General features: G+C 40.7%; 1 protein-coding gene across 2 annotated transcripts in view; it reads left to right on the forward strand.

The window, feature by feature from the left end:
* The window catches only part of LOC309381830 (netrin-4-like), a 141133-nt gene that overhangs the window by 113040 nt on the left and 3524 nt on the right, over positions 1-24569 (forward strand). For both annotated transcript variants that reach the window (XM_081933115.1, XM_081933114.1), the window contains exons 4-9: positions 5647-5773; positions 7297-7485; positions 15423-15636; positions 17321-17457; positions 19941-20009; positions 23079-23249. In XM_081933115.1, the coding sequence (XP_081789241.1) occupies positions 5647-5773; positions 7297-7485; positions 15423-15636; positions 17321-17457; positions 19941-20009; positions 23079-23249 (907 nt within the window). The remainder of the gene's footprint in view (positions 1-5646; positions 5774-7296; positions 7486-15422; positions 15637-17320; positions 17458-19940; positions 20010-23078; positions 23250-24569) is intronic.

A 24569-nucleotide genomic window follows, 5' to 3' on the forward strand; every position in this document is an offset into this window, starting at 1 on the left:
GTTGTATCATGATTGGTAGATTGGTGCTGATTGGTGCAGGTTGTGTGTGCATTGTTGTTTTGTATTTTAACGGCTTGGGTGGTGGGTGGAGTTCGTTTGTTGGCTAGGGCTGGTTTCCAGATGTTTGGTAGGCGGGAGGTATCATCACAACCAATCATTCCACTTACTGAAACAAAGCACCCCATCCCCTCCCACCAAGACTTACAGAAAGACGGCAGCTCCGTTCCCATTTTAAGCCCACAGCTTGAAGATGGCAGGTGTGATCCTGCCGAAACGTTGCAAAGACAATCTCAACCTTACACGGGAAAAGACCCGAATACAACAAAACCAGCATACCTACACGCGTGAAAATCTATGAAAACAAATATACATACATACATACATACATACATACATACATACATACACACACACACACACATACATATATATGTTTTTTGAGGTTTTCGCGGGTGTTTATATGTTTATTGCTCCTGGAAGCACCAAGCCGGAAGCACCAACCTGAAGATGATGAATGAGACTTCATCGAAACGTCGTGAAAATACTTCCAATTCTACGCGGGAAAAAACCCGAACAATCAAAGACATACATATATATATATATCAGCACAAATACAACACAAATATAAAAAGGCAACATTAAAAATATGGTTTTCTGCCTGGATGGTCTCCTGCAGTGAGCCGATAGACAGAAAGGGGGAGTAGTGAGTTCCCTCCCATATTTGGGCATACCAGGGGTTGTAACACAAATACACACACACACACACACACACACACACATATATATGTGTGTGCGTGTGTGTGTGTGTGTGTGTGTGTATGTATATGTATATGTATATGTATATATATAAAAGTGCTAAAGATTAGTATTTAGTAACTCTTCAAAGCAACACTACATTTTCCCAAAATAATATTTTGCAATTAAGCACATGCTACTGGATTCCTTTTTAAAGGAACCATCAACCTGATCAACTGCAAACGAGAATTGTTCTAAAGTATGTTCCTTCTCTTTTTGTCCAATGACAACTAATGGTTGGTTCTGTCTATCATTTGTCAAATTTAATTCAAACATGATGTTCTGCCAATGTCTGAATGAATAGCCTCTTTTCTTCACAGCTGGTAAATGTCAAAAGTAAGCAGAAAAATTCACCTAATGTATTCTCTAGACTGATATAGTACCTGTGATGAAAAGATACAAAGGTAGGGGAGCTTTGGGATTAATTCATGCCCTGTTTTCATTTAAGGGAGATGTAAATAAATTGGCTGCTCTCCTTTCTGAAAATAATGCCAGAAAAAGGCATGCCTTAGCTTCTTCTCTGTTCAGGCAATCTCAGGAAGTTGTACGATTTAGGTTCACAGGAGTCAGTTGCCATTTGAAGGGGATGAAAACAGGCATACATAGTTACGGACAAATGTGTATGTGTGTACACATGAAAAAAGCAACCTTGCATTGTCACATATACATTCTGAGAGCTTGTATTATAGCATTTCAACACTACTTTCATGTTTTTGACAAAAGCATCAGATCCTGTAGACACTTGCGTAGCAGAATAACTTTGGTGATGTATAGAGGACTCAACATACCTCGATAATCTCATATCCAAGCATTTTTTAATGATCAGACCTTCATAGTGTCATTAACACAAGTTATTACAGTGCCTAAGTTCCTATCCATGAAAACCTTGGGTTTTCTCATTCCTCATTCTTAGGAGGCTTTCTCTAGAACTTCTTTTGATGGGATTTAAAATGTTTATGGAGGTTGGTGCCTGCTTTCATGGCTGCCCACTTTCTGACCTGAAAAAGCCTCAGGGATATTTGTGTACATTTAAAATTGAAGGTTAGTTGCTGAATGAAGAGTGGCACGTGATGAAGGTAAAGCATGCAAAAGAATAAAGTAATGTTAGTGAATGGTTCAACAAGGGAGTAAGACAAGGATGTGTGATGTCCCCTAGTTCTTTAAAGTGTTCGTGTATAAACGTATCAGGAGTGCTTTGCTTTGTATGTGGCAGTCTGTTGTGTGGAATGATTGTGAGAATTGGAGAAATACAAACTAAGATAAGAATAAGATAGCAAAGGGTTACTTAAGTGTGTGTTGTAAAAGGGCCAAGAATGAGTGTCTGTTGAATGAATGTGCTTCGAATACAAAAGTGACTGATCTGTAGAACATTAAATTTTAAAAGAATGCACGAGGAAGTAAAAGAATGAATGAGGAACTGACTGCAGAATAAACATGAAGGAGAATTGAATTAGTTGAAAGGAGAGGAGAGATCAAGGAAGTTAAAGCTGAAATCCTCAAAACAGAGAGAAATTTGAGATAACAAAAATAATGAATGCACATAGTTAAAAACAGCAAGGATAGAAAGATTTGCAAGGATAGAAAGCTAAGGAGAGAGATATAATGAGTGGCATTGTTATAAACCTGTATAACATTGGATGACTATACTGTTTATCTCCTTGTGATTGTGAAACTTTCAAGTAGAAGACACTATCTTGCTTACAAATCAGTGTTTCTGAGGACAGGTGCCTCCTGCCTCAACATTTTAGGAAACTTAGGCCTTTGGCTTTTTAACATTTGTAACCTGAGATGGCTCTAAGATCTGAAGAAGAAAAAACTTTGGGGGTATCATTTGTCACTGAGGCTTCAGGTTGCTGACCTTCTCTTCACTTTTAAATCAAATTAAATCCTTTATTACCAGCATAGACCAGATGTAGATACAATTTAGTAACAATATTATAGGAGGGAAAGGGACTGGGATAAAGGTAGCAAACCAATTTACATTAAAGAAGAGGAAAATTAGAAATAGCAGAGAGGAACTGGAGTGCCAGTTCATATTTAAAGACAGTGAGAACAGCACAAAATGCTTCAATGTAAGGAAAAAGCTACTGCTGTACAGCAGTCTAGTAGAGTATTAAAATATAAAAGGAGAAACTTCGGTTTTAATTCATCCCCTGTTTTAACTTAAGTAAATAAATTGTCTGTGGTCCTTTTCTGAAAATAATGCCAGAAAAAGATATGTCTTAGCTTCTTCTCTGTTCAATATATTAAAACATTTGGATATGGTGATACAATGCAGAAGCATAAACTAAAATAATAACCGTATACTTGGAATTGACAATGAACATAAATGGCAATGTTCACTTAATTATTAATTATAATCATAATTTAGAGTTGCATAAGAAGAGGAGAGAGAGAAAGAAAGAAAACAAATGGTTCTAGGTTGTTGAGTTGTGTAGGTGATATCAAGATCTGAATCTGAAAGGAGCTAGATGGTATAGAAATTGTCTGTTCCCCCCAAAACTCACAATAAAAGGAGAGTTATAATCTTGTTTCAAAGATCCTTGAAGAAATTCCAATAAAGGAAGCTTTAGATTTCATAAAACAGAAAAAAAAATTCTATTCTTCTCCCAGTCCCACCATTCCCTGAATCCTTACATATTTTTAGTTAATGTTTGAATCCTGAATATGCATTCCTTTGCATTATAGCAAAATCAACATATGAAGTATTTTCCTCCATATATCCTGAATATGTATTTTTCAGGGATGCATTTTGCAACAAACCCAAAAGGAAGCGTTTTCACTTCCTAGGGCAAGCAAGTTTTGCTGATTACAGGCAAATCTCTTTGGAGCCAAATTGGATTTGGCATTACTACAAAGTGAACATGCACCCCAAAGAGAAATAATTTTGGTAAATGAGTGACTGTTGTCCAGTTCTGAAACATTTCCAAAGTCCTCATTCGAACGGGGTGAGCAGGAGTGGGGAGAGTTTGGTTCCCCAAATATTCTGATGACGGCTAGGAAGTCACAGCCAATACTATCATCAGCAGTAACTACCAGCAAGAGGATGAAAGGGGATGAGTGGAGTAAACAAATAGGAAGGAAGGATGAAGTGAAATTCAAATGCTGGTACAAAGCTGAGTCACAATAGAAAATAAAGCCATAGATGCTTCCCTGTGAGAACTTTACAGGTTTTGGAATGCTTTCTCACTTTGCCTTCTCTTACTTACACTGTTTGAATTTCATGGGCTAGTATTAGGGCTGACCTTTCCTTGGGAGAGGAGAGCTGGCAGTCTTGAATAGCAGCAGCACAACCAACTTCACAATCTTTTCGTCTAGCTTTTCCCTTCTTCTGACACTGACTTGTGGTTTGATGAAGTGTAAGCTCTCAATAGCAATAGCACTTAGATTTATATATCGCTTTACAGCTCTCTCTAAGTGGTTTACAGAGTCGGCATATCGCCTCCAACAATCTGGGTCTTTGTTTTACCCACCTTAGAAGGATGGAAGCCTGAGTCAACCTTGAACCTGGTGAGATTTGAACTGCCAAATTGCAGGCAGCCAGTAGTCAGCAGAAATAGCCTGCAGTACTGCACTCTGACCACTGTGCAACCGTGACTGATGAATGTCCATCTTCTTTTTGAGCTTTCCTTCACATAGATCTAATTAAAGCATAAATGTGCCAGCAGCTTTTTTTTTTTTTGCTCTGTCCTTATGGTCCATCTTACCACAATCCATAAGTGTGACAAATTTTAGTCACCTTCAGCTATTCCAGTGTTAAAATAGGCTTAAGTGGATAAAGTCTATTAGGCTTTACTTCAGATGGAAGTTAGGTGATTGGCAGTGACTGGGAAGAAAGGCAGTAGAGGCAAGAAAGAGATTGGCAGTGGAGGCATCAACTTTTCATGCCGGCACATTTTTCCGCCAACTCAAGGATAAGTGGAGAGAAGTACTTCAGCTCAGTGGAGGGAAAAGGCAGTATGCAAGATGGAAAGAAGTTTCCATCCTTTCCGCAGGCTGCAACTTTTCATGGGTCAGTTTTGAAGACAGAGTATTGCTGTCCCTGCTATATCCCATCAAATGTTTCTTTCAGTCCTGCACTTGTCTATATACCCTTTGTGAGTTAAACAGGGAGTCTGAAATGCTAAAGGCTGAAACCACAATATTCCATTGTTTTCTAACCCGATCCCTAAAAGAGGCCATTATTCTTTCGTTCCAATCAGTTCAAATTTTTGCATGACCAGGTTCCTAGAGAGAATACCTAGAGATGCTCTCTATCATGTACCCTATAGAGATCCAGAAAAGCAAAGCAAACATCAACTAGGCTTTGAAAGTGAAGGGAATCCTCCAGCAATTCTTGGTAGCTTAAGGAACTGTTTTACAGTCTGCACCAATTAAAGTGAGGCAGGTCTAACATCTCTCTGCCAGTTTTTATCAGAAAATTTGCTCTGCTTCTGGTATTTGATGTTGCTCCTCAGAAGGAGCCACAAGCCCAAAATTCTTACAGCCCATCATTTCCATATTTAAGCCTTTCCCAAATGCAACTCATTCGGTTTTTGTCAAAACAATCCCTTGCCATAATCTTGGAACTGCTGAAAAGGTGACTAGGAAGTAGGATACAAGTTCTGGGGAGACAGGAAAGAGAAGGCAGAGTTCCTCCTTGTCTTTCCTTGTGAGGCATGTCAAAGCAAAGAATCCAACTGAACAATTATTTGGAATGCAGGGAACGTATGGCCAAGCCTCATAAGATCCTTTCTTTCAAAGTTCTTGCCTGCCTGGAGCTTTTGTTCAGATCACTCCGGTCCTTTTCGTGCTTGCAAGCCACTGTTTACAAGTATTACTTTTTAAAATGATTTTTTCCCCCTTTGATAGATCCATGGGAAGTGCATGTGCAGACATAACACTACAGGACACCATTGTGAGAAGTGTGCGCCATTATACAATGACCAGCCATGGGAGCCGGGCAATGGAAAAACTGGGGCAGCAAATGAATGCAGAAGTATGTGGGTCTCGGGGAGAGAGGGAAGGAGGGAAGGAGGGAGCAACACAATAATGAATCTTTCCAACCCAGGAGCAACGCTCAGGGTGACTAAATTTGGATTTATGATGCTTTAGCAGCAGATGGGGAATGGTCTAAGAAAATGTATGACAATGCTTTCAAGACCGCCTCTCTTTTGCTCTTTGCATAAGGAGATGTATCAGCCATGTTCCATAACTCAGCAAAATTCAGCTAATATCAAAAGAATAAATTGACTGGAATTATGGACGAGGCAGAAATATTAACATTTAAAAGCAGAATAGTTTTTTTTTACTCCCTCAGCTGCTGTTATATAAATCCTACATTCACTAGCAAGTGTGTTTCCATGTAGAACATTGAATCATATATTCATGAAGACAACTATACATAAATAACATTTGGCCTACTTGCTATATTGTGTATATATTACAATAAAATAATGTTCTAGTTTTAAAGAGACTTGTCTTTTTGCTGTTTTCTAATAAAGCCAGTGACAATACGCAGTAGGATTTTTAAAATGTATCAGTTCTTAGCATTATATGGAAGAAAACATTTATTTTCCACATATTAAGAATTTTTTTAAAATGGCAACGCTCTGTTTGCTGTTGTTTATTGTTCTGAGGCAAAATATGGTAGGGATACCAAGCCGGAATAATCTTTGGTAAGAATAAGCTGGATAAAACAAAACTTTAGCCATAGTGGAGTTCTTCACATTGGGGTAAATGATTTCTCTTTATAAAATTTCCAACTATCAGGATCCTTTGGTCTTAGACAGGGGTGTCCAAACTTGGCAACTTTAAGACTTGTGGACTTCAACTCCCAGAATTCCCCAGCCAGCTGGCTGGGGAATTCTGGGAGTTGAAGTCCACAAGTCTTAAAGTTGCCACGTTTGGACACCCCTGGTCTTAGAGGTATGTTACAACCCAACCCTGCTTTCACCTTGTTTTGCTGGCAATTTTTTTATAAACAAGTGGTTGGTCCTCCAAAGAGAATCCAGCTGAAACTAGTCAGAAGAGGAACAGTCTAGTATTGGACTGTTTATTAAGGTCAAGTGCAGCAATAAACACATTTTATTTATATCCCAATGGTTTTATAAGAATTAAAGGAGAAAAAAAAATTCTGTATCTTTCATTTTTGTTTAATAGTTTAAAAAAAAACACAAGGCAGCCAACTCATTCATAGATCATATTAATAGCTTAATTAAGAACATAAAAGAATCAACTGAAATGTTACATTATTCAATTATGTTAAATTATTCAATTATTTTTTGTGTGCAAACTTAGCTACTCTTAGAACAGATGCTGAAATCAATCTTACATTCCTTTACTCAAGGTATATTTATTTTTTCAGATAGATGGATGACAGAAAGACATATGCATGCATAGGCTCACTTTTCTTCAACAATAAGAAAGAGCCATACTTTTCTTTCCCTGAAACTCAACTTGTGTTTTGCCTTCTTTTTCTCTTTATTCTACCTCTCTCAATTTCCCGCCTCCCCACTGCAGAGTGCCGCTGTCACCATCATGCAGATAGCTGTCATTTTGACCAGAGGGTCTGGCTGGCCTCTGGGAAGAAGAGTGGGGGGATCTGCGATAACTGCAAGCACAATACTGAGGGTTTCCGGTGTCAAAGGTGTAAGCCTGGTTTTTACCGAGACAGAGCCAAATCTATGACTTCCCCAGACATTTGCAAACGTAAGTGGTTTTGTTTTGCTAAATATAATTCTGAGAAATGCACAAAGGACACGTTTATCGATAAAATACTTGTAGCTCAGGATTGAAATGTGGGCTCCTTGGTTATTTTCTTGCAGACATTTCATTACCAAACTAGATAACATCATCAGTGCTAATGGTGAAAATGTACCTATATGCATATTTCTGCCATTTGCATGTTTTCTGAAGTGCTTGATATCCATATGTCAGGGGTGTTAAACTCAAGGCCCTTGGGCTGCAATCGATCCACGGGGTGCTTAGATCTGGCCCATGGGGCTGCCCTGGAAACAGTGAAGGACCGCCCCACAGTGCTTCTGCCAGTGAAATCGGAGCTCATGAGGGCATACACAACCCTCACAGGCTCCATTTTCACTGGCAGAGGGCTGCAGGAGGCCGTTGCAGCTGAAAAGGGCCCTGGAGGGCTGCACATGGTCCTCATGAGCTCCAGTTTCACTGGCAGAGTGCTAGCAAAACAAACTACTAGCAAAAGTGGCATTTGATCACATGAATGATATTGAGCTGGCCACACCCTCTCTGCCCCCGCCCTCCCTGAGGTGAAGCACAACCCTGGTGCATCCCTCAATGAAATCGAGTTCGACACTCCTGCCATATGCAGTATAGATAAAAGAGAATATTTGTTGTGCAGGTTCGAACTGTTCATTTCATATGTAATTGTATATGGAGATTCTCAGTCATCCCAGTTGTCCCAAAGGTGCATTTTCAAAGGTGTTTTTCTGAGAGCTGAAGAAGCTTCTTGGATGAGAAGTAAAAGGTCTTCAAAGAAAAACCTGAAAGTCAAGTTGCCTCTTGAAAAAGCACCTTTCATATGTAATACTATCATGGGGAGACAGGGCTAAAGTCTGGCTTGTTATTAGAAGTAAGCTTTTTCTATTGCAAAGCCAGGATCTCTTTTTCCTATTACACCTGCTTTCTCTCCAACATTTCTTGAATCAAGTTACTGACTGACTTCTGCTGCTTTGATAGACTAGTCCAGTGTTTCTCAAACTTGGCGACTTTAAGTCCTGTGGACTTCAACTCCCAGAATCCCCCAGCCAGCATAGCTGGCTGGGGAATTCTGGGAGTTGAAGTCCACAGGACTTAAAGTCGCCAAGTTTGAGAAACACTGGACTAGATCAAGGTTGCCTTTAAAGACAGGTTACATATGCTTTTCACACCGGGATTGCCAGGCCTCTGATGTTGCTCAAGTGACCTCCAGTTCACAACACTTCCTCTGTTTATACTCTTTTGTGTTGCCCTTTCTTGAATGCTAGTGCTGGCTCAGCCTTCATACCGCTGCCCCCTCCTCCGCCTTCACCTATTTGTAACCTTTTGTGAAAGCACATGGATCAAGGATCTACATAACCTACTGGGATGCCCAGCCGTAGTGCACAACACTAAAGGATTTCTCCTGTGGCTCTTTCTCCCATTCTCAGAGGTTTTGATTAAAAAAGGAAGCTTTGTAAAGTCCTTGTTGCACTAGATTAAATTTCAAGACTTTGGGTGGTTGAAAGAGTTTGCATCCTTGTTCTAAAGCCCAGTCGTGCTGCCAGCACTCCCTAATCAGAAAGAAGCATTATTAGATAGTCACTTGGATGAGAACAGCTTAGAAGTAAAACTATTATAAGCTGTGGAAACTTTACTAAAGACTGCATGAATGAAACTGTATCTCAGTTTTCTCCAAGGCTCTTTGATCTGACCTGACCAGCAACTGCCCAATACCAGGGAAGGCAATTTCCCCCTCTCCATTAAGTCTGTGTTTTTAAATTCACCTCTGTGAGTATTAGCATTGGCAGCTCACCAAATTATTATCAAATAAGCCTCTTTGAAGATTACAAGCTATATTGAATGTTGTATTTGACAGCATTGGTTACCTATGTATTCAGTGACGTTTTTTTGTCTTTTGAATCCTTTCTCATTTGCCACCCATAGTACTGGCCGTATGATACAGAAATTAATAGTAAACAGGATATGAGATATCATAATTCCCAACTGTAAATGGCAGAACAGATGCAAAAAGGTGTTAAAAGAGATAAATATGTTTGAGATTATATTTCATATTCTCTGTTTGATTTTTAATTATTGTATCTTTTTAAAGGATCAATACAATAATACAATACAATACAATAGCAGAGTTGGAAGGGACCTTTTAGGTCTTCTAGTCCAACCCCCTGCCTAGGCAGGAAACCCTATACCGTTTCAGACAAATGGCTATCCAACATCTTCTTAAAGACTTCCAGTGTTGGGGCATTCACAACTTCTGGAGGCAAGCTGTTCCACTGATTAATTGTTCTCACTGTCAGGAAATTTCTCCTCAGTTCTAAGTTGCTTCTCTCCTTGATTAGTTTCCACCCATTGCTTCTTGTTCTACCCTCAGGTGCTTTGGAGAATAGTTTGACTCCCTCTTCTTTGTGGCAACCCCTGAGATATTGGAACACTGCTATCATGTCTCCCCTAGTCCTTCTTTCTCTTAAGCTAGACATACCCAGTTCCTGCAACCGTTCTTCATATGTTTTAGTCTCCAGTCCCCTGCCCTTCTATTGCAATCATTCCTGCCCTTCTATTGCATATACATCACATACTATCACGATGCCTCATTTGTAATGATCAGAAACAGAGATGCAGCCAGGGGTAGATAAATGGCACCTTAACCTGACCTGGGGATGTGCACAGGACTAGAGGCTCAGAAGATACCCTCCCTAGTTTCTGGCTAAGGGATGTGGAGGAGATATGCAGTAGAACGTCTGGTCACAACCTTCTGACCACAACCAAATTGGCTTCTGCCCAAAAAATTCACTTTTTTTTGCGGCCAATTTCCTCAAATTTCCAAAATTAGGTTCGGGTCATGACTAAATTGGGTTGTGACCAAAGTTATGGAGTAATAGAGGTTGTACTGTATTTTGGTTTTATTCCACCTTTATTTTTTATAAGTAACTCAAGGTGGCAAACATACTTAATACCTCTTCTTCCTCCTCCTCCCATTTTTCCCAGAACAAACCTGTGCGATGGGAGGGAGGGAGGGAGGGAGGGAGGGAGGGAGGGAGGAGAGAGAGAGAGAGAGAGAGAGAGAGAGAGAGAGAGAGAGAGAGAGAGAGATTTGTTTTGTTTTGTTTTGTTTTGTTTTTTGATATGACATTCATCACATACAAAAGGCAGAGATTCATTACCCCAATCACAGTAAACTTTGAAGATGCTTGGAATACAGCAGCTGTGCCTTTCTTGAGAAATTCTTGGCCACTCTTTGGCTCATTTACCAAGGCTAATGACATTTGTGGATCCTTGTCACTTTGCTTTTATTCTCCTGAAACCAAGCATATATCATATGCATAAAGAAGACACTGGTAGTGTTTAGTTATGTTATGAATCATTTGGGTGATGCTAAGAAAATATCTACATGAGGCTAAAAACACCTGATGTTTCTTTCTTGCAATGTTTGCAAATGCTTGGTATGAATGTTGATTAGAAAATGGAACGGATTGCATAAACTCTCTTTTGGTATTTATTGTAAAAAAAAAAATTACTGGGAAAACATACCATGTGTTGCCAGTGCTGTGTCTGTAAAATTGCTTTAAATATCTGTCTAGCATCAATAGAAGTTTTTAATTAGTGTTTCATGCTTCTTGGTTTCCCTATTGGTATGTGATTTCCCAAGAGCCCCATTGCCCAACTAGTTTGAAGACTAGCAAAAACATTTTACTGCCTGAAAAACATGTATTATACATACATTCATATAGTAAGCCTGTGTGTGTTTGTCTGTGTATCTTTTTTCTTATCTGGAATACACCTACTTATCCAGTCATGTTAAGTCTATGAAGTTTATTGTATTTATTTGTTTATTTAGTTTGTCAAACATGTACAAGATAACAGGTATAAGTATAAACATGGACATGAATCAAGGAAATGAATACAAATAAATGGGGACACTAGGACAGGGATGGTAGGCACGCTGGTGCGCTTATGCACGCCCCCTTTACGGACCTCTTAAGAATGGGGTGAGGTCCACGTTAGACAGCTTAAGGTTGAAGCTGTGGGGGTTTGAGGATGTAGCAACTGCTGTTACTGAATGCAGATTTGTGTTTCTGGAGAGTTGATACTTATTTTCATGTTCATTGTGAAGTCTGTTAGCTAGGGACTTCTAAAGAAGGCATGGTGAACTAAAGAAATATCTGTGGAAGCAGAGCTGGCAACCATGGCAAAGACCGAAGAGCCAATGGACAGACTGATTCTTCAGAACTGCCTTGATAAGGCAGAGGTTGGGAGATCATCCACATGTGCTCTAGTTGGCTGCTCCTGATGGGGACACCATAGTACAGCATTCTTCTGCAGGTTTGAGCACTAGGAGACAAAAGTATTAGCCATCTTGCTTGCAAATGCAGTAGAACCTTTTAAACAACACTGTGTTCACAAGCCCCACTTTCTAATGTCTTTTGGAAATTGCCTATTAACCATCTAGAAGCTATTAGTGACCTTCAATATGACAAGTGTGAAAAGTGACAGAGTTTAGCCTCAACTGAACAAAAACAAAAATTAATCACAAGCTTAAGAACTTAAAGGGTTTGAAATCAAATTCAAATAAAAAAGCTGAACAAGAGTTAGATGTAGGAAAGTTATAAACAGATTAAGGTTCCAAATGAATTTGGAATGGTGATTTTTATTATCGGATTTTGGAATTAATGATAAAAAAAGTTTTATAATTAGTTTCTCAGTTTCTTATGGGAAACATAAGAATTTATTATTGGCTCATAATAAAAATAAGCAACTTCATAATTTTAGAAACTGGACTCTAGGTAGGATTAAAGATCCTGAATAGAAGTGAAAAAAATGCAAACAAGCTGCCAGCTTCTGGTATTGGTTAATTGAGACTTACAAAATGACACATAAATGTCATAATTTGGAAATATTAAAGGAGATCTTTGAAGAATCGGCTAGAAATAAGTAATATCCATGCTTTTCAGTAATATTGTCTGATTCTATGCGTTTGATTCTGTACAAAATAGGGACAGAATAAAGGAATGACAGAAGTAGAGCAAACTTTGTCTACTAAGACAAAGAAAGAAATGAAAGTTGTATTACAAATGACAGGCTAAAAGGATGATTTGAAAAAGGATGCTTTATTGCCATGATGGTGGACCTAGGTCACATATGCCCTAAGTGGCACGTGGAGCTGGCATGTGTGGCGTTGCATGTTCCTCTTGTGGGTTTCTGGTGCGCATGCACGCATGACGATCAGCTGCCCTTTATGCGGCAGTGCCGGAAACTGGAAGAGCTGGTCTTCTGTTTTCCCGCGTGAGCATGCGCACCAGCCAGCTGATCATCATGCACTCATGCACACCAGTAACTGGAATACTAGCTGGTCGGCACACATGCATGCTCCGGAAACCAGAAGTTCATCTTCCAGCTTGCGCATGCCCCCTGGGCAGTTCCTCCTCTGGGTTGCGGCCGTGATAAGCTCGCAAAGCTCGGTGCCGAAAAGGTTCGCCATCACTACTTTATTGGATATACAAAAGAAACTGGCTAAAGTTTAAAAGTTAAAGAGGAATGATAAATCAAGCAAATGACCTTCAGAACTATTTTTATTGGATTCTGAAGAGGTCAGTGTGATAGGATAAAGAAGAATTGAAGCGAAATCAAATCCTATGGCAACATTTGAATGAACTAAATATCTTAATATTTACCACGCCAGAAAACAGTCCAGATTTCCAATTGATTTGCCTGATTTGACATCCAAAGAACTGTAATGAAGGAGATGAGATTACACCTCAGGCTCTCTGATCTCTGGATAGTATACTCAGGATAATTCTGACAAAGACTGTGAACAAATTGTAGAAGAGTAAGGTTTCTCATCATACAATCTGAGCCTATGTACACAGATGGGCTCTTTCATCGATGGAGGCTCCTTCTCAAGTATTGCAGAAGTTGATGGATGAGGATAATCTTATCTCCCCTCATTATATACATTGAAGATAAACCAGAAGATGACATGTTGGCAGTCAAACTGGCTGTCCTTTAATCAGATTTCATGGTCAATAGCTAATCCTCCACACAACTCCACAACTTTTGAGCCTTCATTTGTGCCACACTTTGTCCATTGGATCTTAATTAAGCAAAATGCCTAAAGGCTTTGATATCATGTTCCAGGAATAACTCTTGTATCTGCTTCTTTTTACTGGGAAAACGCCATGATAAAAATTGCTGTGAAATACCAAAGAGGAAAACAACACATTTGTCACAGCAGATAGCACAGATGTTTGTGGGATGAGCAACACAGTTCTCAGCTCTTTTATGAGAAAACCATCCTCCCTCCCTCTACCCTACCCTCCCAGTGGGCAGCAAGTTTCAGAGTGAAGACAGATGAAAAGTCTGAATGAAATATCTCATTAATCCCTTAGTTGAGAGCCTGTTTAAAAGAAGTATTCCATTCAGAGACTAGCCCTTGTGCTTGTCTTCAAGGATAAATCCTCAAGCTCCCAGGGGAAAAGAAAGGAACAAGATTCAGATGTGAAGATATCCCTCTGCTTTTGTCATCATGATCAAACATGTTCTCACTTGATCACCAGCATCGGGGATAGCAAGTTCAACTATCCAAAGATTAGCCAAATCCTCCTTTACTGACCTCCTTTTAGTAATGCTCAAACATCCCTTCAAAATATGGAATGCCTTAGTTAAAATGTAATATTTAACTATGAAGCTATATTTGAGATTTCCAGTTATTCCAGTAGATTAAACAAATATTCTCTAAAAGTAGAAGTAGGAATAAGAAATAATTTTGCCTGAAACTTATGGAGTCATTTCGGAAAGTTCAATGAAGCCATGTTCTTTCAGGAGGTAGGGCTATAGCATAAAATAGGCAGGGCCAGAGCTTGGAACAAATAGGGCCCCACTTCATGGTCTCATGCAAGAAATCTTCTTGTTCTATTCCATCTAACAAACCCTCCAAGTTCTTTCTATGAAGAAAATGGGCACCAAGGAAGAGTAGAGTAGAGTAGAACACAACAGAACACAACAGAACAGAATAATAGAATTGGAAGGGATCTTGAAGGTCTTCTAGTCCAGTCACATGTCCAAGCAAGAGACCCTATACCATTCTGGATAAATGGCTTCTTAAAAACTTCCAGTGTTAGAGCACCCACAACTTCTGAAGACAAGCTGATTAATTATTCTCATTGTCAGGAAATTTCTCCTTAATTCTAGGTTGGATCTTTCCTTGACAAGTTTCCAACCATTATTTCTTGTCTTATCCTCAGGTGCTTTGGAGAAGAGGTTGTCTCTCTCTTCTCTGTGACAGCCTCTTATATATTTGTTTCTGTTGATAGGTAGATGAGTTGCAATTTATATGTTAATTCAATTTATTCCATTCATCTTCACAGGATTGTAGTTTAGGCTTACCATCTCCCAGTTTGGCCAGTTTAGAACATTTAATACATAAAATCAAATCTAAAAATGCAAGGGATAGGAAAGAAATCAAAAATCTTAAAGAAGCAGGCAGAAAAGTAAACAGGCAGAAGGTTCAGTCCCTACCGAAATCCAAATACTTCATGAACATGTTGTTTATGGCTAGTGATAGAGACAGACATTTGGTTTCCATTTAAACAGAACTGACCTATTCATATTTCCTGACATATTTCAGGAATCAGAATACCATTATCCTTCAACTTTCACATTCTCTGAATTTTCGGATGTATAAGAGGAAATGCATGCAGAGATTCATCAGTAACAGCTGCATCTAGTCAATATTTGGTATAGAAAACCTAATGATATTTCATCCTAATTACAGGGCTACACAGCAATAAATAAATAGATAGCATTGCAACCCGAGTGTAAAATTCAGTTGGCTTAACCACTTCCTGACCTAGAGCCCTTACTTGAAAGTTTTCAAGGGGGAAAACCTCATAAGGTCTGTTATTTTCTGCTTTCTTTTCCAGCTTGCTCCTGCCATCCCATGGGCTCACTGAATATAACGCTGAACCAAGCCCAGAAATGTCATCCAAAGACAGGCTTCTGCTACTGCAAGCCAGGTGTTGCAGGACCCAAATGCGACGGATGTTTATTGGGGTATTGGGGCTTTGGAGAAAATGGCTGCCAGCCCTGTGCCTGTGCTAGAGACTGTAACAAGCATACTGGAGAATGTCTCCACAGGTAAACCAGCTCTCTGCAGTGGAAGCAGAGGGAATTTGGGAACTTAAGAGAGTTCTTGGGAAGGATCCCCAGGGAAACACATTTTGGCTTTCCCCATCCTGCTTGGCCCCCACCTGGAACTGGTTCTTTCTACTTCCCCCAAATCCTGCCCTTGCTCCTGCTAGTATTTCCTCTTGCTGGCAGGAGCCCCTAAGCCATCCAATAAGTTACTTGTCATTTTAAATGTCTGTTTTAAATGTTAAAGAGTCTCAATCATCCAGTTCATGGTTGTCCCCAAAGCTATTGTTCCAAAAGGCAACTGGACTTTCTTTTGTTTTTTGTTTTCTTTGAAAATGTTTTGCTTTTCATCCAAGAAGCTTCTTCAGTTCTGAAATGAATTGAAAAAGCTTCTTGGATGAGAAGCAAAACACTTAAAAAAAACCCAAAGTCCAGTTGCCTTTTGGGAAAGAACCTTTAGAATTGGAATTGGTCCTTTCATTTTAAACACAACAAACCCACAGGCTATCAAGCATAGGCAGTTCAACTGCTAAGATATTGCCTAGAGCAGGGGTCCCCAACCCTGGTGCCATGGCCCATTACGGGGCCGTGATAGTGATGGGCAAGCATGCAATTGCACACCTCCCCACTTGCATTAGCAGCGGGCGAGCGGGCGATGTGCATACTCTCCATTTACGGGTGTGGCTGGTGCACATCCTCGCCACTTGTGCAAGTGAACCTGTGCCAGAGGTGGGTTGCTGCCGGTTTGGCCTGGTTTGGAAGCAGAAAAGCAGCGACCCAAGACTGACTTGCCCCCAAACTAGTTCCCTCGCTGTCGCTCGGCTGTCACCATTTTGGATTTTAGTGACTGTGCACGCACAGTTTTACTGTAAATTGTTCTGCACATGGACAGAACAATTTACATTGAACACTGCATGAACGCACAGGGATATGCGAAATAGTAATAAAACCAGTAGCAAACCATCCCTGACCTGCACATGCATACACACTTGTCCACTGCTCGCACAGAAGCATCCCCTCTCTCCTCCCCCCTTCCCCACCCCGCAAAGCCGGAAAGGTTGGGGAGCTTTGGCCTAAGGAAACCTTTAGGCAATCACTATGAGAGGACCCTATCACTACTCTAATGCTTTCCTTGGCCTGGCCCAAAATGGCATCGGATTGGCTCCATTGCCTGAATTAAGGAATACCATTACAGCCATCTGTGGGATTAATTAGTGGAGCTTCGGATGATCAATAAGATAAATAAACCATTATATTTGATTCTTAGAGCGGCCTTCAGTGCCTAACATAAAATACACATCAGAAAGAAAATTATGTTTTTTTTAAAAAAAAGTTTTCAAATTATTCTTAAAACAAATAGAAAGAGGGTGAAGGAAACGAGATTCCATAGCACTGGGATTACCACAGAGAAAGTCCTGGTCCTAGTTTATTTCAGTTTTCTAGGCAGTGCCCTTAGAAGACCCCAATGGATCAGCAGAGCTTCCAGGCAGTGAGAAATGGAAGCATTTTTCCCCCCAAGAAGCATTGTATCTGTTTGGGTAGCAACTGCTAACAGTTGGTTAAACGTTCCATGTTTAATTGGCTCATTGGCCCTACTTCTGTATTATTGAAACAGATTAAACAGATGGCTAAATAAAACATTTTTTAATCTCATTCTGTTCTTGTCTGTCTGCTCTTCTCTTTCCAGCTATGACAATTCAGCTTTTTTAAATATTCCTATTGGTGGGAGGATTCCTCACTTCCTCCAAACCTCAGCCAACGAAAGTGAAAATGAATGGCAATGGAACGATCGCAAGCAGGGTTTTTCAGCTTTAAGATACCCAGGTATGATTTCTGCTCCACTTCTCCCCCCCCCCCCCCGTCCCCAATAAATAGACTGAGACAAATTACAATGTTGGTAAGGTATGAGAACATTTTGGATTATTTAGAAATATTTATCATATGACTTACAAAGCATTGACTAAAAAGTATCAAAGTTTAGATCAAACTAAAAAGGAACTTTTATGGCAGCATATTCTTTATCGAATACTGAGAAAGCTGCTGATACAGTTCTACAGAGAAATTATCGAGTCTGTCATTTGTACTTTTATAGCTGTCTGATTTTGATACAGCAACTAAACAGGACAGGCACAGACTTCAATGGATAGTTAGGACTGCAGAAAAAACAATTGCAACCATCCTGTCTTTCATTGAGGACAGTGATGGGATTCAAAGATTTTTTTACTACCAGTTCTGTGGGCGTGGCTTGGTGGATGTGGCATGGCTTGGTGGGCGTGGCAGGGGAAAGATACTGTAAAATCTTTATTGTCACCCCACTCCAGGGGAAGGGTACTGCAAAATCCCCACTTCCTCCTGATCAGCTGGGACTCAGGAGGCAGAGAATAGGGTGGGGCCAGTCAGAGGTGGTATTTACCGGTTCTCTGAACCAGTGACGTGCAGTGAGGTTTATGGCTGGTGAGGCACTGACACAATGGTGGGTTTCAATTTTTTTTAGACTTGTGGACTTCAACTCCCAGAATTCCACAGCCAGGCATGCTCAGTTCCGATTTAAAGCGACAGCATTTGTTTTTCTCCTTTGCGAAAGAAGTTTCCTTCTTTCTTTTTCTTTTTCTTCTCCGCTCCCCTCCTTCCTCCCTCTCTCCCTCCCTCCCCCCTCTCTCAAACACACACACACACATACACACAAAAGTTGGATTGGACTATCTCTCCTACCCCCTCCCTCTCTCTTACTCACTCTCTCTCAAATACACACACACACACACACACACACACACACACACACACACAAGTTGGATTGGAGAGAAGAGCACAAGCGAGGAGATCACAGGAGGAGGCAGGAAGCCAGTCAAAGAGTTATACTGAAGCACACACATTTTTCCCCAGCCCCAGAAGGATCCAGCCCAGCTTCACTGATTACAGGTTTGAAAAGACAATGTGGCTCTGCCTGCAATCAAACCACACTTGGGGAGGGAGAGCAGCACAAGCAAGCCAGAGTCCTTCCCTCCAGCCTTTGCCCAAAGCCCTGCACCAGGAGGATGAAGTTTGAATTCCTCCCCTCCCTCCGACCCATACGTACCTTTTCCAGCTGTTTCAGAGAAGATTTCAACTCTGTTCTTGCCTCAGGTCCTCTGAAGAAGCCCCACCCAAACGAGCACCCTCTACTATGAGGCAGGAGAACTGCGTGCCTCACCCATGTCAGGAATTTTTAGGCTTTTAACCCTTGCTTAACTCTGCTCAAGTGATCATAAAACGCCTAAAGTCAGACTAGATGAGGCATGTAGTTCTCCTGCCTCATAGTAGAGGGCGCTTTTTTAGAGGCTTTTTTAAACAGTTAAGCAGAGTCATCCACGGTGAGGCAGCAACTAGCTCAGCCTGACCTCAGCTCTCGCCTTTTTCCTTTTACATTTTTCTTTTCATGATGACAGTGGTGAGGCTGTGCCTCCCCTGCCTCACCTGACTGCACCTCACTGCTCTGAACTATTCAAAATTTCTGCTACTGGTTCTCCAGAACTGATCAGAACCTGCTGAATACCACCTCTGATTGAGGATCTGTATATTTTACGAGCCAGAAAGAGAGCCGAGAATATCTACTTACCTCTCACATCCTGGACATAAACAGTTTCAACTTCTTCCCTCAGGATGCCGCTATAGAGCATTGCATATCAAAACAACCAGACACAAAGACAGTCCCCGCCCTCCCATGCCATCACTCTGATAAACACATAGTTCCCACTGCACTGTCTTATGTCTAACATGTAATAGGACAGTATTACTATTACCCTTATTGACTTTCCTATTACCTGCTCCTAGCTTATGACTAACACTTTGTTGGTTGTATCTTATGATTTATCACTTGTTGCTTGCATGTACACTGAGAGCTTATGCACAGGAGACAAATTCCTTGTGTGTCCAATCACACTTGGCCAATAAAGAATATTCTATTCTATATTCTATATATTGCTTAATGTCAGGGTTCCAAGAAACACCCCCAACAAAAACCAAAAAGGAAAAAGATGGCTTCCAGGTCTAACACCTCAGCTCACCCTCTGAGCCATCCAGGCAGAAAGCCATTTTTTAATGTGGGCTTTGTTACATTTGTGTTGCATTTGTGCTGATACATAAATAAAGGGAGACTAGTATAGATCTATTTCAAGCTGTTTCCTAAGTATTAATTTATTGCAAGCATTTATGAAAATTGGGGTGACTAGTTTCTCCCTCTCCCTTCTTCTTCCTCTTCTTCTTCTTCTTCTTCTTCTTTTATGCAACTCATCTTATTTGACATTTTTGGTTTATGATTTCCTGGCTAGAAAAGTGTGTGTGCAAAGAGAGGATCCTAGGAAGCGTCAGCAATTTTTGTCAGATGAAATATGCCTACGGTAAGTGAAAGAAATTACTTTTTTTAAAAAATGGAAATGCAGCATAATTTTCTTGTTGCTTTTTCCAGCTGCCAAAAATCTGAACTCTGAATAATAATGCTTCTGGGTCAAACAAGCCTAAGTTCTAGGCTTCCTCTTAAACTAAAAAAATATTTATTTATTTAGTTAGTTAGTTTGTCGAACATGTACAAAATAACAAGTATAAGTATAAACATGGACATGAACACAGAAAATGGGTATGAATGAATGGGGACAGTGGGACAGGGACAGCATTTATGCGTTTATGCACACTCCCTTTACGGACATCTTAGGAAAGGGGTGAGGTCCATGCTAGACAGTAAAGTTAAAGTTATGGGGTTTAGAGGATGTAACAACAGAGTCAGGTATGCATTTCAGGCATTGACCACTCTGTTGCTGAAGTCATATTTTCTGCAATTGAGTTTGGAGTGGGTTACCTTTTTAATTTATTTTATTTTTTTAATTTATTTATTGCCTTTTACATGCACAGAATGGGATAATCCACGCACACATTTGGCCAATCATAATTATATGCCCTGCCCTCCTTAAAGGGAGTGCAACTTTTCTTCTGTATTGGGATGGAAACCTTCTTTAGATGCCAGCCTCATGAGGTAGATGAAACAGGAAATCAACTCTGCCGGAAGGCTAGTTTTATTGAAATTATCTATAACAACAGAATCTTGTAAGTCTGAATGTGCTATACTTCCTCTTCCTATATCCCAATCAATTAGGAAGGCATCTGCCTGACCCATTTACCATGTTATCTTGTTTCTCAGGGTTTTTTTGTTTTTTAAAAATGTTTCATCTCCTTTTGCCTCAGCAACAGCTCTTGCCTATTGTGAAAAGGTCATCTTTCTTACTTTGTACAGCCATTCAGGGATAGGTGTGCTGCAACTTGTCTTTGGGCCAGTAATGTCTGCGGGAGGGGTCAAAGCAGTTTAGATGACTGATGCGGCATAGCAATGCAAGACCCAGCCTTTTTGGTACTTGCGTTTCTGTTAATCTGCGCATTGACACTGAATTTAGAATTTGCAGGAATTATTTGGATACCAGAGAAGGAGAACTGAGGGAGATGCCTAGACTGTAATAAAGCTTAAAACAGGCGTATGAAGAAATTGCCCATAAATATTTACAATGTCAGGAAAATATGACCTCAATCAGCCAGGTGAGCCCTAACTGTGAGGAAAGGTTCATGTTCTGGAATTCAACTCGCAAGGTAGCTCGGGAAAAGGAGGTAAATTGTATACCCTTTTCCCTACTCCCCACCCTTTTGAGTCCTCACTTCAGTACTAGGATAATTAGCAAGAGAAAATCAATGTATTTGTATTTATATTCAATGGAAAGGAAGAGATTACAAGAGAGTAAGCAAGCACACAATGGGGAATTCACATTGAAAGGAATGCCTTCATGCTGGCAAGCTTAGCATGTTCCTGGCCCCACTGTTTAGATGTCAAACTGGATTTCTTCGAGGGCCGAATCAGCATTGTAGTTCTCTGTGGGCCGACCGGGGGGGGGGGGTAGATGGGACGAACGCCTCCTGTAGCAACCTGCCAGCCTAAACGGGGAGTGGGAGGCTGTGTGCAGCCATCCTGTGCCCCGTTTTTGGCTGGACAGCCTCCTGCAGCACCCTGCCGCTCCCCCGCACCCGGTTTTGGCTGCCAGAGTGCTGCAGGAGGCTGTCCAGACCAAAAACCTGACGCAGGAGGGCCACATGCAGTCCCCCATGCCCGTTTTGGCTGCCGGAGGCACCACAGGCTGGTGCTTTGCTATTTCCAGGCTGGCCTCATGAGCCAGATTTAAACACCCTGCGCTTGACACCCCTGGCTTAGGATTTAAAGGCAAGCCTTTGGGACTAAAATGGTTTGGATCATGCCAATTTCAGACGGCAATGCAAACTGGACAATCTAATTCACTAAAGAAAGACCTCAGAAAATGGTCCGTTTTTCGGGAAAATGGGCCCGTTTTTTGTCAAAAAAAATATAGGGCATGAATAGTCTTTAGGAGGCTTGTAGAGTGCTCCTGGGGGCTGGGGGGAAGGCAGAAATGAGCAAAAAATGACCCATTTTTTGCAAAAAAGGCCCATTTGTTGTCAAAAAAGGGCATGCATAGCCTTTAGGAGCTTATAGAGTGCTCCTGGGGGCTGGAGGGGGGGGAACGAGCAAAGAATGGTCTGTTTCCACTCATTTTTACCCTCCCCAGCCCCCAGGAGCATTCTGGAAGCCTCCTAAAGGCTATGCATGACTATTTTTGCAAGGGGGGTTGTGTTTTGGGAGGACAAAAATGCCGTATTCAGAGTATAAGACGCACCCAGATTTTCACCCTCTTTTTTGAGGGAAAAGGGTACATCTTATACTCCGAAAAATACGCTATATTCCCTTATCTGAAGCTCAGCTGATAGGCATGGCATAGCGGATTGCTGCGCCTCAGCTGTTTTGCACCAGGGCTGCAGTAGAAAGACAGCTTTCAAATGCACTGTGCACGCATGAAGGGCACGCAAAGCACACTGGTTGTTACACTGGTTGAATTCTACCACTGATTATACATATTGATGGTGTATGAATAGGCAGTGGGATGAAGACAGATTTTTTAAAATAATTTGAGATTGCAGTGTGATGGACAATATAAACTTTCTTTCCTTGCATTACAGTTTTGTTCTGATGTTCCTTTTACAGTTGCTGTAATGCAACTTATGTTTCACTTATAACCTAGTTGGGCCTTTAAAAAGCTGAGATACTCTTTAGTTTCTCCTAGGGAAACCAGGAAAAATAGGCAGGACTTTGGTTAAATCTGCTATACTATAGCATCCTAACAGAGCTGGGGATAATCTTGATAGAAACTAAGCGGAATCAGGCCAATATAGCATAATCAGGAAACCAGTAGGCAACTCGAGGGCTGTAGAGTAAACTGGCAAGTGAGGGGGGGGGGGAATCTCAGAAGGCAAAAACTGGTCATGACCATATTCTTGCGAAAAAAAACCCAGTATCCATGTATTCCAGCTTGCTTCAAAGAAGACTTGAAATTATTATACAAGTGTGTTATGCTGTCTTGCAGTTTTAAGAGCAAAAGTTCTATCTGCTCATGACAAAGGAACCCATGCTGAAGTAATTGTGAAGATAAAGAAGGTTCTGAAATCAGGCAAAGTAAAAATCACCAGGAATAACCGAAGCATATATCCAGATTCTTGGACCAACCGAGGGTGTACATGCCCTATTCTAAATCCTGGTAAGTATTCTGCCCCACTATTCTAGTAAACTGAGGGTCACTGTCACATCTTTAACACACAATGATGAAACGTGTGTTTTTTCCAACTCATATGCACAGGAGAGATACCTTAGTAACTTAGTTCATTGTTGGAGCATAGTGTTATCATGTAGTAGGATCCATCTCTACCTGTAATGATTAAAAAAGCTCAATTTGAAGAAGGATTTTTTTTGCTCAGAGAATTGCTGTCAATCCAAGATTCATGGGTTCACATGTGCTAAATAGCAATAGCACTTAGACTTATATACTGCTTTACAGTGCTTGACAGTCCTCTCTAAGCGGTTTACAGTTAGCATATTGCCCCCAAAATTTGGGTCCTCATTTTACCCACCTCGGAAGGATGGATGGCTGAGTCAACTTTGCGCTGGTCAGATTCAAAATTGCAGCCAGCAGTCAGCAGAAGTAGCCTGCAGTACTGCACTCTAACCACTGCGCCAATGTGGTTCATCAGGTTTGTTTAACAACAGTTTGCTGAAGTCAGGGTTTGTGCAATATACTGTACTTAGTGAAAAAAAACCCATGATGGCTACAATCATAGAACAACACAGAATAACAGTTGGAAAGGGAGCTTGGAGGTCATCTTGTCTTGCCTTCTGGTGCTTTGGAAAATAGTTTGACCTCCTCATCTTTGTGGCAGACCCTCAAATATTGGAACACTGCTATCATGTCTTCCCTGATGCTTCTTTTCACTAGAATAAACATACTTAGAACATGGTCAGCCCAAATCAACCCATTTTTTCTGCTCATCTATGTAGCAACTTCTACCTGCATTGGGGGGGGGGGGTTGAATTTATTTATATCCATGGGGGTGACTGTGTACAAGGGTTACAGATGGCATGGCTGTGAAGCAGAGGTATCCTCAATGGGTGGGCTTGTATATTGTCTGTTTTATATATTTTTCATGAAAGTCACATAGGTACATTAAGCACAATTCTACTGATATATCAATGAATTTCAATAGCGTCATCATTGAGCTTTGAGGGCTTGGTATGTGCAAAACAAGAATGTTTTTGGGGTATGTTGTGTGAACCCATCTACTGTGTTTTTTCAACTGCAGTTCACACTTTGCTATATTGCATGCACTTCAACAGTCATGGTATAGTCAGTAAACTATAGTTAATCCAATTATAGCTTAGCACAATGTGTCAACTAACCTACTGTGAGCCAGCATTCGATTGGATATTAATGTGATATCTTGTGATACAGGAGCAAAGATACATTCTTCACAGCCTGGTGCCTTTGGATAAGTTATATTTTAATACCTGCAGGCTGACTATACTG

The sequence above is a fragment of the Natrix helvetica genome (genome assembly GCF_964273705.1).
Source record: "Natrix helvetica genome assembly, chromosome: 1".
Classification (NCBI taxonomy): Eukaryota; Metazoa; Chordata; class Lepidosauria; order Squamata; family Natricidae; genus Natrix; species Natrix helvetica.